The 15,501-nt window shown below is 37.7% G+C and overlaps 1 protein-coding gene across 2 annotated transcripts in view; it reads left to right on the top strand.

Annotated features, from left to right (window-relative positions):
• Window positions 1-15,501, top strand: part of tenm3 (teneurin transmembrane protein 3) — a 248,719-nt gene that overhangs the window by 164,513 nt on the left and 68,705 nt on the right. For both annotated transcript variants that reach the window (XM_088006070.1, XM_088006076.1), the window contains 3 exons: window positions 8,811-8,957; window positions 13,153-13,283; window positions 13,390-13,478. In XM_088006070.1, coding sequence (XP_087862196.1) covers window positions 8,811-8,957; window positions 13,153-13,283; window positions 13,390-13,478 — 367 coding nt within the window. The remainder of the gene's footprint in view (window positions 1-8,810; window positions 8,958-13,152; window positions 13,284-13,389; window positions 13,479-15,501) is intronic.

Below are 15,501 nucleotides of genomic sequence, written 5' to 3'. Positions count from 1 at the left end.
AGATTGTGCTGCCAAGTAACCAAACAGCATACCTGTATATGTGCTGGTTACCTGCATTTACAGAAGTTATACATATTCAAATGTGGAAGAAAAATCTTACATCATAGAAGATATAATTTGTCACCTTGTCTATATTAAATGTCTTTATTCTACAGAGATTTAGCCAAAAAAAGTGTCTAAGTAATACTGTACAATTATTAACATTTTAATATAACAGAAATGCAAAAGTGAGGATCATTTAAAGAATAAAATGTACTTTATGTGCATGTTTATTTGTGCTAAAGGAAACAACAGACTATTTACATAAAATGAAGAAGCAGTTTATTTGAAATGAAAAAATGTGTAAGGTAAAAAGCAAACATGATAATGATGTAACATCCCAGTGAAAAGTGATGTGTTCATTAAGATCATATATCACTATTAATGCACCATAAAAACACCAATGACTTCCACTATCATCAGGGCTGTTCTCTGTGAATGTGGTGCTGACATAGAGCAGCTTATATGTCGAAGTGATGTTACTGAAGGTTACATGGTTACAGTTTGATCTCAACAGGAGCTGAATGTGTCATGTGGAAGGATGTGAGCATTCACTATTCAGCTTTGTAAGAGCTAAAGGAAAAGCTAACGCTGTTATTCTAATATCTCATCAAGTCGTTGACGGCTCCTTTGTGTTGTTGGTTAGAAGATTTATCCAGCTTAACTTCTGTCCTCTGAGACTCAAGCCGACTCGATCCCTTCAGGATCTGTTGGAAAATGTGATGTCACTCTAAAATTGTTCACCATTCCTGGTTAGCTTAAAATAACCCAGCTGACATACTGCTCTGCTCTGTTTCCTTTTTCCTGATGCTTCTCCTGAAACTTTGTAAAACAAGGAAATAAATTATTAGATTTGTGTAAATATGAGGCTTCTTTTTCCTTTTGTTTGACTTGCTGGAAATTAAACTAATTTTCTTTTTTCCTGCTGCCTGTTTTCTTAACTAAATTCTGTTTGTGTCTATCTTCCTTTCTTTCCCAATTGTATCTTTCTTCACAAAGCTCACAATCCGGACATTAGAGTAAAAGGTACTGTACTCATTTCTCGTCTTTACTTCATCGCAAGCTGTTTTTATTCTCCCATTCTTTGCTTTTCTTTGTATGTACCCCGGAGCTGCCGCTTTTTAACAGTTACTTCTTTACAGTTTTACTTTTTGATATCCAGAATATGTTGGGATTTTCCTTTCCTCATTTTGATATTTTCTCTCTGCATCATCTTTTTGTATTATGAACCTAAATTTACTTCACAAAATCATTCCTTTGTACTTCATTTAGCTTCTTATTTTATGTTGTGCTCCTCTGTTTAATTTCTGAAAACATGAACTTAGTGCTCATTTAAAACATCAGTTTAAGCCTCTTCAGTTAAACAATGCAACAGTACAGTTTGTTTTAGTAAAATTTGAAATCATAATTTTGTTCATGACAATGCATTGCGCCAGGTTTATGTCAATGACCTTCAGCGACATTGAAAACAGAAACACGTCTGTGTGATATTGTAACATGTTAGGATCGGTGCCCTTTTTTAAGCCAAATGTAGATATTATGAAGTAGAGAAGATACAACAGTGAATCAGACGCCCAGTTGGAGAATAACTGGGCACCCAGCATTCAACAAGACTGAAAAAAAATATTTAAATTTATCACACAAACTCCTCTAAAGTTCCTTTTCAGCTGCATCTCTTCTTGTACTTGTTAAGATCTTACAGTGGGAGACATTAAAACACATATGAATGACAGTAAGTAACCTAGTGAAATACTGGGGCACTACGATGGTGAGTTTAACAGTCTGAACCTCATCTTAGTTTCTCATTCATACACACACACACACACAGTCACACAGTAAAGGAGTATAGTGTGTCTTGATGCAGGGTACGTTGCTGTGCGGCAGAGTGTGAGTTTGAGCTCCTGTTCTTCTTACTGAGCCACACAGCAGAGCACAGATACATTCAGAAATGAATAGTCATAATTAGCAAAGTCATTACAAGAGCTTGATCAGCAGGGTCATGCATAATCTGCTGAACTATAGCAGTTTTAGGAATGGAAATGATCAAAATAGTTCTTTGTTTCACTGATCACTGAAGGAATCATTTCCCATTAGCTTTTCTGAAATATTATATGGTGTAATTTATAAATTAGCATACTAAATGACTGTTTAACTTATTTTTAGTTGGCAATAAGTTATAACTGCGGTTGTCTGTCAAGACTCTTTTTCTCAATCGTTTCCTTTATTTAGATTAAGCATTTCCCAAAGTAAAATGTGAGAGGTGCATATTTTACACACCACACACAGACAGTAGAGAGGCTTTGAAACGGATATTTCAATTCTACTACCTGGGGAAATCATGATTTTCCGATCCAGGGGCCGTTTACTTAAGCACTTTGTGTGTTTTCTTTCTCTTCCACAGTGTTGTATAAGATAGTAAGAATAAATCACACAGAGACTGTCAAATTCATTGGTTCAGTTTGTGATTATATCTTCAGCTGAACTGATACAAGAAAAATACACAATTAGTGTCAGAATTATCTTTCCATACCTGTATCCATATCCTTATCAGCTGCTGAGCAGCTCCATCTGGAGCTGACTGTCCAGATAAAGAAGGGGGACACTGGACCACTGGGTTTTTAATAGTGGTGACATGCTTTAAAATGTAGTAATACTACAACATCAAATGAACAAGCCTTAATCCCATGAATCCTAATTAGTTATGCAAGTAACACCAGACAAATATTTCTTTGCTATTTTAGTGAAGTCCAGTCCTTGTGACGGCCATGTTTTTGTCTAAATCTAACACTTGTCTCTCTGTGTGTTTTCTACATTGTAAATATTCCAGCCTTGTTGCAGATTCTTTAAACATGCTGCAAGCATTTCCAAATCCTTTATGCTTCATGGCAGACCGAAATTGAAAGTTCAGAAATATTAAGATAAAGCAGCTGTCTTCCTCTGGTAGCCACAGGTTCTGTGACGCTTCGCTGTGAGAACAGTCAGTTGTGAATAACCAACTAAAGGTTGTCAACAAAGCAGCCCAAGCCTTGAATCCTTTTATCATCAGTCGTTTTTTTCCCTGTTGTTTTTCTTTTTCATTTCTATCATTATCACGTAACACAACATGGGCACACTCTTTATTAATCTCTTTAAGGTCCTGCTTATTTGCTCGACAAAACTGCGTGACATTCAGCAACAGCCTCCGGCTGCGCCATATATTGTGAATATGTTTGTTATTGCATTAGCCGTGTGTGCAACATTCATATCGCCAAGGACTATTTGGAGTGCAATAATTGCTGGATGGTATATTCCAAGTGTTTTAAACTTGGACTTCACATTCTGATACAATGTTTAGCCAGTTGGCCAAAGACTCGTGGCAGCAGAGGCTCACATGGGATGGAAACGACATGAAATGCCAAAAGTTACAGTGAGATGGCAGCACAGATGAGAAGGAGATATCATAGTCTCAATTTTTACCAAGATTATTTAACATTGCGCAGCCCTAGAATAGCTGATTTTCATTTAAAGACGAATGCAGTCAGTGGCATGAAGCAAACTTCCAAATGTCTGCAGCAAAGTTGATAGCAGCTACATCAGATAACATTCCACACAGGAGATGGAAATCTTTTTTTATCCAGCTTGAGTTACCTCTCTATGGCCAACTAAGGATGTGTCCAAATTCAGGGGCTGCATCCTTCGAAGGCTGCATTTGGAGTCTGATTACATCACAGCGAGACGACAAAGGCTGTTGAAATTTGAAGGGTTCCTCCCACTGTGGCCCACACAAATATGTCCCTCTTTGCTCTGCGTTTAACTTCACAAGATTCCCAAGACTCACTGCAGGCCAAACTGGAGGGGTTTGTTATTGTCACGATGGCAGACAAAGCGGGAGGCAATTACAGTTTTATATATAAGTCTATCAAACTCTAAATATACAGACATTTAAAGCTTGAAGTGGGCATGGAATTATGGAAGAAGATTAGGGCAGTTGGGGAAAAAAGAGAAATCTCACTTTAATCTCAGAATTATGTCAGAAAGTCAGAATTTAAAAAAGTCAGAAATCTGACAAAATAAGTCTGATTTTTTTTCCCCAGTGGCCTGAATCCTCTCCCATATGTCAGACTTTTGTCATTTACATATATTTGTTTTTGAATGTAATTTTGATATAAAATAAATGTATTGAATCAATTAATTAATTCAGTTATTAAATAAAAACTAAATAAGCAAAAGCAATCGGGAAAACTTGAAGCGCCTCTTTTACTAGCTTTTGTGTAGCGCCGCCACGGTTGCTAGGCAACAGGACATACACAAATGTAATGGCGGAAATAAATCTGAAGACATTTTGATTTCACTGCTGCTGGTTTTCATTGGCAATAAATAAATTTGGACACACCCCATGTTGTGAATAAACTAGAATACAATCAGGTTCATTTGTCAGATTAGAAGTACCTTTTAAAAAGATCAACCTTCAGCAAGGTATTATGCAGACCTTTTATTGAGTTTACATTTCTGACTTAAAAAAAGTTTTTTTTATTGGTTTGATGTCATGTTCTGATCTTAAGTTGTGTTTTCATTGCCTACAAGTGGAAAAGCATCACAATTAACAGAAGTAAAGACATCAGTCTTCACTTCACTTAGTCAATTGAACTGCAGACTCTAATTAACTTTTCAGTAACTCTCCTGCTTGTGCTTCATTTCCACATCAGAAAAGAGAGATTTGCTAATTGTTCTGCTAAGTAATCAGAGTAACTAAAATTAGCAGCATAAGATTTTATCAAGGTGTTACTTTGTATCTTATGCATTAAAGGAACAAGTTTATCAACAGATGGTATAAAGTACTACGATTTCCAACTGATTTAGAAAAAAGTGCACAATTTGAAGTGTGAAAAAAATCATGACTGCATATACTGTGATATCTTAACTTGGATATATTGGATTTTGTGATCAGAGTTTCCAAATTTACAACACCGAATTTTGATTTCATGAAGAATTCCTGAAGATTTTTTTTTTCCATATGGTGCAAAGAGAACAGACTGTTAACTCAAACTTGTGGCAAGCATACACATTTATATTCAATAAATTAGAATATACATTAAAATTTCATTTTGAAAATGACAACTTTCAACATGCTTTTCATTAAGCCCACATTTTTGTTTTTAAAAGTTTTTTTCCCCCCCTTGGTCTGATGTAATATTCAAATTTTAAATGTCATGTTTTTATTAGCTCCAAGTGGAAAATCATCATAACCATCAGAAATAAAGGCTTTCCAACATCCATCTGTGTGTAATTAATCTATGCAATGTGATTCGCTTAGCCATAAAGTTCCTGAAATAATTGGGCTTTTCAATAATATTCTAACTTATTGAATGGGTTTGTAAACCTCTATATTCTGCTTATGGTATTAAAGTTTTCAAGAAAAAAAATAGTCTTCACATGCTGAAAATACATGCAGTTGTTTATTTAAGCTACACGGCTTATATAGAAAAAGGGTTTGAGCGTTTAATGTGAAACTGAAACATTTTGTGTTTGAACCAATAGAGCGGAGAAAGAATTCGTTTTATATCTGATCTCTGGATAAAGGAGGATCTGAATGAAGCTGTTTTCATACTATAGTTCTGTGCTGTTCCCTTTATTTGACCCTGGCTTGTCCATCCTTTCTACCGTTTTCCTTTGGCTCCCATTTTCATCTTTCCATTACAGAAAATATATTTGGCAGTGCTGCTTTTGTTTCGATTTTACGTTTTTTCCCTAATTTTCCTCCCTCTCTCCCTCTTGCCCTCTCCTATTCTCAGGATATAAAGGTAATTCAAGATAAAGACTTAATAAAGGCCTCACTGTCCCAAAATACTTCACTTTCTGTTCAGTTTTGCTTCTGGTTCATTCTAATTCTTTTCAGTTTCCTGTTTATGGCTTGATTCTTTTCTTCACTCTCCATGTTTCAGTCTTTCCCTGGTTTGCAGTTTGTCTTTTTGTGTTAATATTCTCTCTCTGGACATGTTTTTATTTAATGATTTCCATGCCTGTTTTTGTCACCGATTCTCACACGAAACACAGCTATTGATGATACTGCACACCTGAACACAGACTAAATACAAACAGTGCTGCACATGTGTACATCATAAAGCAGAGCTGTGTGATTCCTGTTTTGTCTTGCTTCAACAAAGCTTGATTTCTGTGTGTTAAGTTAGCCAGCCGATATCCCTCTGTCTTCTATCCTGACATTCTCGTCTTGTCCTTGTTTTCCTCTCTTCTCCCCCATCTGTACTTTCTGGTCTCGTTCTTTCTGTCCAGCTGGGCTTTGCTTGGGTCTGGCACTCACTTTGTGTCTTTTTTTTCCCCCCTTCCTTTATTCGTCTATTTGCCAACCTCACTGTCTATTTTACAATAAAGGAATGCCAAATACAGGCATCAACTCTAGTCACTGGAGGCATGCAGTCCAAACCACCCTGTCCTCCCAATAATTTCTGCCTGGACTACTTGTCTACCTGTTGTGTTTTCACATGGACCAGAAAAGCGAGAGCGAATGAATCCATATTGCTAAAAGAACCAGTGGCAGCTTGTTGTTGTTTTCCTCAGATTTTGGTGTATTTATGCTTTGTTTTCAAGTCTTTTTGTTTTTTTTCTTCCAAGTGAAGCCATGAAACTTTCATTAGACAATTTGGGTTACAGCATAGTTTTTAGTTCATGTGAAACTACAACAAAAGCGCATTTCACCAAAGGCTGACTGTCTTGTCTGTTTGTCAGTCTTTTTTTTTTATGTGAAGGTTAATGTGCCAGTCTCCATTATTTGTCTCTGACTCTATCTCTCAGCCTGTCAGTCCTTTTAAAAGATTTATCACACTGGCTGACAGTCACCAAAAGACTTTAAACACCCAAGGTTTGAACCAGTGTGACTTTTAAAGTTAGGTCTTTTTGTACTGAAGCTGCTGACAGCCTTATGTGTACAAATTTACAACTTCTTGCAGGAAAGATTTTTTTTTAAATTCTTTAATGTTGGAAAAAAAATCACCTGAAAAAGCATTTATGACCAAGTCCAGACAGAACTGCTTTGGACACAAGTCCACCGACATTCATTCCAGCTCGCTCACTGATTTATAAATATATGACGATTCCAGATCCTGTTCAAGCTGAGTTCCTTTTACACCCAGCTGAGCTTTTCCACATTTTCTTACATGACAGACTTTCAGCATATTAGAGTTAGATTTTATATGTTAGACCATACTACAAGTGGGTAACGGATGTTTTTAATTTGTATTCAACTCTCTTAACTCTAATACCCGTTAAAGATCCAATTGTATGGAATCCAAATTGGTTTAAATTTCATTAGTATCAAACGTGACAAAGTAATCTTCCTGCAATCCAGTCATACAGCATATTGTGTTCAGATCAAAGATGAATCTTCACAAATGTGACCTCAGTAGCTGCTTTTCCATTTGTCAGTATTCCACAAATGTTGAAAATAAAACATAATTCCTCAATTGCAATGATTCCGATAAATAAATAACACAAATAAAATTGCATGTGAATAAGTTTGTTAATGCAATAAGTCATTAAAAAGCAAGCCATGCTGTCATCCTCCAACTACTTCCTGTTGTCTTCTTCATGGTTTGCACCAGTGGCAACATCAGGTTGTTGATCATGTGACTCGTCTAATTGCAGTTTTGCAAAATAAACCAATTCTGATACTGCCAAAACAAAAAAACTAATTCTAGTGACAAAACCTTTTATCAAAAAACTGAAGTTTTTTTTTTCAAAATTGCTACAAATAAATGCAAATAAATGCAAATAAATTTGCATTAAGCAAATTTATTTTCAAAATGTCAGCTCGTGCAATTATATGTTCAATGGAAACACAGCTAGCAAGTCTCATTTGCAGCGTGCCACAAGCCATGTAGGAGACGCATTAAGAACATAGAAGGCACTCAAGTGAGATGAGACCTAATTAAAAAATTTTAGCCTACCTGCAAAATGCTATGTGAGGTAAAACACTGACACTGTGCAACACCTTAACCACAGGGAATCAAGGTGGTGGCAGCAAAGTACAGTGAAGAAAAGCCGTTGCAGGCTGCAAAGCCTTTGCTCCAAGTTGATTAATTGCATCAAAAGGTGGTTCTATAAATACTGACTTCAGGGTGCTGAATACAAATGCAACTCACACAAAATGAGTTAATAAAAATGTAAAAATTTCACATCACAGTTGTGTATCGCTTTGTGTTAGTAACTTAATATTTTAATAAAATGTGTCAAAGTGTTTGGTTACAAAGTGGTGAAATGTGGAAAGGCCCAGTGGGCAGGAACACTTCTTCAAGTCAAGAAATGTTTGTTGCAACTTTAAATTTTGATGCATCTTGGAACAATCAGATGCTCTTTGACCTCTGTGTGCAATGAGATGTTTGATTTATTTTTTTTATTTTTTTGTTCCCACCAACAATGAGGTTCAGTTTGATATTTATCAGCATTTTATAATGGAATAAAAGGAAGCCCCAGTCAAACAGCTTCTTGTTTCCAGTAGAGATTTACTGACCTGTGTTGGTCATCATGCTATTTCAGAGCCATAAATAACTTTACTTTTAATGCGCTGAATAATGTTTATCATGGTTTTCATTATTTTATTTGTGGGGGGGAAAAAAAGCAGCAGCAGCTTTCAGCACTTCAGTGCAAAACTGTCATCCTTGAAAAATATCAATAGACTGAGTCTTGTTTCCACAAGAATTGTTCCACTGTCCATTTGTGAGCCTGTTTTCTACACCAACGCTGCATTTCTTAACTCCGTGTCTGTCCCCTGTGCCCAGAGGGCTGCCCAGGTCTCTGCAACAACAATGGACGATGCACTCTGGAAGCCAGCGGATGGCACTGCATTTGCCAGCCGGGATGGAGAGGGGCAGGATGTCACGTTGCCATGGAAACCCTTTGCACTGATGGCAAGGACAACGAAGGAGGTATACCTGGTGCCTGGGCACTGTGTAATTAGCAGAAGCAGATGGTTAAATACATCACTGGTGTGTAAAGCATGGATAAAGATTAAATAAAATGTTAATGATCGGTGATAAAGAACTTAATGGGCCTGCAGCTCCAGCTTTGACATAGTCTGAATCAGCATTATGGAGGAGTGTGAATGCTGTAGGAAAGAAAATATCAATTCATGGTTTTTCTGCTCCATTGAACTTATTAACCTATTTGGGTGATACTACCAGAAATAACTTGGAAAGTTATGGGTGTTTCTGTTTGAGCTCTAAGTTTACTGGCTACTGTTGTTAAATAACTTTTTTTTCCCCCTGCTCAGCAAGGATCTTAGCACGAATGAGCATTTTGGGATTACTAACATGGGGTTGCAAACCAAAAATGTTTAGTGTTTTCTTCTTCTCAGGCCTTCATCAAGAACGACTCAAATATTTCCATGTTGGTATTTGGTAAAGGGCGTCTGTGACTTCAAATAACAGTAGTTTGAGCAACAGACAACTCAGAAGTTTTAGCAATACAGGCATGGCATACATGACGAGCCACTCTCTTGTCAACAGCATTTAAAGTTCTAACACCCACAGAGTTCTAACACTGTCAAGTTCAGTGTGTAGAATACTTTGTGATATAGATGATGTGAGTTGGAAGATGTATTTCCTGGGAGACCTGAACCAGATTTCCTCACATCAAGCTGTTCTTTACAAAGAAATGTCTAACTGTGCCTCCTGTCAAGCTCACAAGGGGTTTATTTATAGTATAAGGATCATTACAGACATGTGCACATATTTACACTTACTTTCTCTTTGTTCCCACTGGGTTTAAGAATCACAATCCAGCTTGTTAACCCAGGAAATCAAACCTGCACAGGACCTGAAATCTTGTATCAAATAGGAATGTAACAATACATCCAGGTCACAAAATGATTTCTTTTATTTCATCTTTATTTCACCAGGAGAATCCCATTGAGATTAAAAATCTCTTTTGCGTCTTGGCAAAGACTGGAATCAGCACAAACATGCATGACACTTAGCTCCATATCAATCAAAATTCAAACTCCCAATTTTTTATTCTGTTCTTACAGTAAAAGTTTCAGAACTTACAAAATGCGATTTAGTTTGTATGGAAACAATAATATGTGCAAAATTCAAGTTTGATTACTCTGAACCATAAATTAATGCTTCATGAAAATATATCAATGTACATCAATACTGCAAATTATTCACACTTAAAGTTAACCAGGACTAACTGAAGGCATTATTTTTTTCCTTCCTAATGATTGAACTATAAGTCCGATTAAAAACACAAAGAAATTTCTGTGCATTTCTCATGACTTTTACTTATTGATTAACCGGAAATAGAAACATGTCAGCTTAAGATAGTAAAATTTACTAACAGAGCGAGAAACAAACACTGACTTTGCTGCTCTGAATTAAAGGGAATATTTCTAAAATTATAAATGAACTTTCTGAACCTTTTTTCTTTCACTAATTAAACTTGAATGGACGTTCAGAGTTCATTAGACTCCCAGAAACCCTGAGGGAGACGAGGTTCAGTTCAATCTTCAGAACACTTTTATAGCCACAGAACAACATAGATTCAGATTGCTACCAATCAGTGACCACCAGTCCTGGAGCCCACCGTGTCCCTCCGCCTGGGGGACAAGGAACCGCTGCATACAGTTGTTTCTGGCCTTGCAGACGGTAATCTGTCTTACAGGTGTCAGACTGGGTTTTCTGGGTCACACTGACACAGGTTGTTAGTGTGACCAACCAAAAAGGGCAACTTGTTGCTGACCAAAAAGGGTCTCAACAGCAAAACAGGGAATTAGACGATGTCTTTCTACTTCCACATGATCAATTAGCTCTAAGGACCTGTCAGGTGTGGGCGATGGCTTAACCTTGACTTTCTTAAAGAAAATGATACATTTCACCCATCAGAAGAAAACCTATCAATTTAACTGCATCACATCAGACCTGACATTGTATTAACATTGAAATATGTGTACAATCATTGAATAAAATACGATCACTTTATCAAATAAGTGAAGAAAGTGACACATTTGTCATTAGTACTTAAGCTAACAATGTTCTTTTCATAATTTTTTAGCTTTTTCATAGAATACAATGAACTCTAATGAATTTTGAGGGGCACAGTTTTGCACTCAAAGAATTGATTCTATAAATTAAGACCTGGGTCTAAAAATGTCCTCCCAGTAGAATTATGCAGTTTATGTTTGATAAGTCCAACTAGATTAATTGTTGAAGTCAAGTTAGATATTTCAGTCTCATTAGGAAGCTGTGAAATAATCAATTAACTGAAAGTTGAAGAAAATATCTGATGCAGACGCTAACCGTAGTGTAGCTCGTGGCTAACAGTTAGCCAGGTGCAGCGTTGTCATGATATTACACACGACTCGTAGCGTTTCTGTTACTCTGCTTCTCTTCAACTCAGAGCGGTACTATCTTGCTTAAAATAGACTGTGCTCTTCTAATAAACACCTTGCATCCTGCTTAGAACTATGTATGCAGTTGATGTGTTTACATGCACTGAATGTTAACTGTTACAGCAAAATGCTGCAACTTCTCAGCTGCTACATGAAAAGAGAACATGTGTTGTGAATGCTGATGTGACAGTAGAGTTGAAACGCTGTCAGCTACCAGACTTCAAAAAGCCTCGTAGAGTGTTTAAATTACAGGCTATAGAGAAGGAAAGAGATCTGAATCAGCAACAGTTCTACTAGAAGCTTCAATAAAAATCTGCTTTTAGGTTTTTCTTGAGGGAGAGCTAACGCATTGAAAATAAAATACAAAAAAAAAAATGGCAGAGAGAGTCAAAGAAAAAGGCTGATTTAGAAATAATGCTCTGGGCTTAAGTGTTATACCCAGCTCTGAGTTTGATGAGTGTGGTGGGCTAATTAAAATATGGGCAACAAAGAGGAGCTGGAGATAGAGAATGAAAAGTGTCAGAGCTTCTATGTGTTTGTGTGCCTCAATGTAATCTCAGTCCCTGATGCCTGTTCACCAGATGTACAGCTGTTTTTTTTCTTCTGAAGAAACTGAGACAAATAGCCAGTGAGATTTTTATTACCCTGCATATCTCACCCTATCCTTCCATTCCTCCATCTGTCTCCACTCTTACTGCTCTTTCACTCTCTGCCCCTCATATATTCTTCTAATCTCCTGTCCCTCCGTTCCATTTGTGCTGCTTATTATTGGGGCGTGGAATGGCATTGCTCAGAGGCCAGTACAGAGCATCTATTTGGTCCACTATCAATTGGCTGCAATGCATTGGAGCAAAAATTACTACTTAGCTCTGAACAGATGTCTTGATTAATTTTCTTCCATCAGTTTTAATTCAATCCAAAAAGGATGTACGCTCACTGGCCACTTTATCAGGTCCTTATTCAGTTGCGTATTAAAACAATCAGCCAAGGATACGATTGTATCTCAGTGGATATAAGCCTTTACATGGGCTTGCTGTTTGGGTTTTCAGTAGGTGGAATAAAGGAAATTGAAGTGATACTGTACAAGTGTTGATACTAGATAGGTTTGAGTATTTCAGAAGCTGCTGATCTAGTTGAATTTCCAAGCAAAGCGAAGAGAGAAGCATTTGTGCGCCTAGATATGCCGGTGAGTCTCAGCTGTAACATTCAGATGGCATGATCAGAATTGTGCATGAACAGCACAAAGTTTGCAATCCAATCTGTCTTGTATCTAATGAGCATTGTTTAAAAACGACAACTTCAATAAGTATCGTTGCTAACAATGTCAATACTTTTATAAACTGTGTTTCCGTCTGTTGATGGCTGCAGCCAGCAGGATAATACACCATTCCACAAAGACCAAATCATCTCAAGTTTGCTTCCTGAACATCACAATGAATCTGCTGCATTCAAATGACCTGGACATTAGGCACATCTAAATACAATATATCACCATATTTTGGTGGAACTGGAGATGTGCAGCGAATAAATCTTCTGGAATTACATGATACCAGGAGTGGGCATTTATCATTTATTGCGATAAATTTCATGTCATGATAGCTATTGTTATCACAATAAATTCTAATTAATGATGTTTAAAACCCCCAAACCTGCCTGTATTGTTGGGCTTTAAGATTAGCACCACACATTTCATGTCAGTTTTGTTGATGAAAGGCTTTGCTGGTGGGTTTCAGATGGATTGGCTGACTGTATGGACCCAGACTGCTGTCTTCAGCCCTCTTGTCAAAACCAGTTATACTGCAAAGGGTCTCCAGACCCTGCTGAAGTGCTCAGCCAGTCTCCCTCCTCAATGGCACCCCAGCAGGTAGGGAACAGCATGCAATTATTTGGAAAACTTTGATTTGTCCTCCAACAGTGACAATCACTGACAATTACATTATCTATTTGTTTATAACTCTTGTCTTTCTCAGGCGGCCAGATCTTTCTATCAACGCATTCACTTCCTGGTTGGCCCTGAATCTACTCATGTCATCACTGGAGAGTCTCCATTCAATAAAAGGTAATTGTCTGTCTGTAATCTGTGAGCTTTGGGTGTGTTTTTGTTGTTAGTTAAGTTCTGTCAATACAAATTAGTAAAAATATCATTTGAAAGTCTGTTTGCCCAGCATGTTTGTGCAGCTCTCACTTCCCAACCAGCTTGTTACAGTTTTCATGCCTCACCTGTTAGTGAGAGTAAGGTACTCTCTCTAAGTCTTCATGTTTGGTGAACTGATTATTTCATTTGTCTGTTGGTCTGGGCCCACAAATGTTTATCTTATCCATGGTAGTTGAAGCCAAATTGCTTTCCAAAGCCAACTAGGATGGGCTTTCAAACGAGGGAAGAAAAGAAAGGGACTGCAAGGAGAACAGAAATGATCAAGGAGAAAACTGTGACAAAAATAGGTTTAAGCTGAATATTATGACCGGTCACATCTGAAGCAAACAAATAGCACTGATTAGCATGGTACCTGGTAGTGGGTAAGATATACAGAGTTAACATTTTGTCTTTAAAACTGATGTGTTTGAAGCAGAAAAAATCTGGTGGATTAAGGATTTGAGCGAATTTAACAAGGACCAAACTATGATGGCTGGATCATTGCAGTGGTCAAAAGGTTAAAGCTGGTTCTGGTGGAAAAGTGACAGATCAGAAAGTGACTCCCAGTTTGCTGTGTGTGGAGCCACGTAGGAACTGACTTGGCACTGTAGCTATGCTGACCCCTGGACCACGGAGCAATTAAAAGAGTTGGCCTGGTCTGATGAATCCCATTTTCTTTAACATCACATGGATGTGTGTGTGGGTGTCCGTGCGTGTGCGTGTGGGTGTGCGCGAGTTTGTGTGTGTGTCAATGACATGAACAAAATATGGCAGCCGAATGGGCTACAGTATACGCAGAAGGAAAGTCTCTACAGGCAATGCAATCCTTTGGGAAATGTCCTGCTGAGAAACCTCGTCTCCTTTACACATAGATGTTACTTTTACGTTCATTGCTGCTACAGATCATGCTCACCTTTCATGGAAACAGTACTTCCTGATGACTGCAGGCTCTTTCTGCACAATGATGCACTGTGTCACAACACAAAACTGAGTTTGTTGTTGACCTGGCCTTCTCAGATCAACATCCCCACACCAGTTAAATCCAGCATTGGTGGGATTTGCAGGACAAACAAGTATGATCTATGGGGCCACCTTCCAGGACTTAAAGGATCTGCTGCTGCCATCTTGGTGCCAGATAACACAGCAAATCTTCAGGAGTCTGGATGACTCCGTATCTCAACAGGTCAGGGACCACACAGGAGGTCTGAATGTAATGCTTGATGGCTTATTTGACTTTTGTTTAAATCAAATGTAAATAAACAGTTCTTTTAATTTCCCTCATTGTCCTTGTTGTCAATTTCTCATGGCAATCAGCTTTTGTGGTGGACAGAGTCAGTTTAATGAAGAAATATGACAACACCAAAGCCTAAAGTCTGCCAACTTTTTCTGCTCACATCTGCCACAAAGATGGCATTCATGTGATGGGAGGGAAGGAGAAAGTGGCTGTCTGTAAAACACATTGAGTCAAAGTCGCGCTGCTTACGAGGAAGAAACATAATGGCATTCTTATGCAGCCAGCTTGTGTGAATGTTTCATAAAAGGAGAGGGCCATGAACTCTGTAATAAAGTTGTCCAATATTTCTATAATGAATGGGCTCACAACCTTGTAATAAAAAGGATTTATTGTACGTGTGTTTGGTTGCGTGTATGTGTGTGTACGCGTGTTCTTGTTTAGCTGTTCTATTTAGGACCATTTCTGGCATATTTGCCAACCTTCTGGAGACCAATGGGCCTTATGGGGACCAAAGCCCGGTTCTGATACGACGAACAACCTTGTCTGAGGTTAGAGGTTAGATTTGGAGGTATGGTGTGAATTAGGCTTCGGTTAAGGTTAGGAATAGATTAGCAATAGTTGGGCATAAATGCAGTTACTAAAATGAAGGAAAGTCAATACAAAGTTGTAATATTGGTAGATATTCAAACTTGTGTGTGTAAGGTTTCTGACATA

The sequence above is a fragment of the Poecilia mexicana genome, unplaced genomic scaffold, assembly GCF_051168715.1.
Source record: "Poecilia mexicana isolate PSO_F unplaced genomic scaffold, ASM5116871v1 scaffold_1, whole genome shotgun sequence".
In the NCBI taxonomy this organism is placed as follows: domain Eukaryota; kingdom Metazoa; phylum Chordata; class Actinopteri; order Cyprinodontiformes; family Poeciliidae; genus Poecilia; species Poecilia mexicana.
The sequence above is the reverse complement of the archived record's forward strand: the minus strand, read 5'-3'. Positions and strand labels throughout refer to the sequence as shown.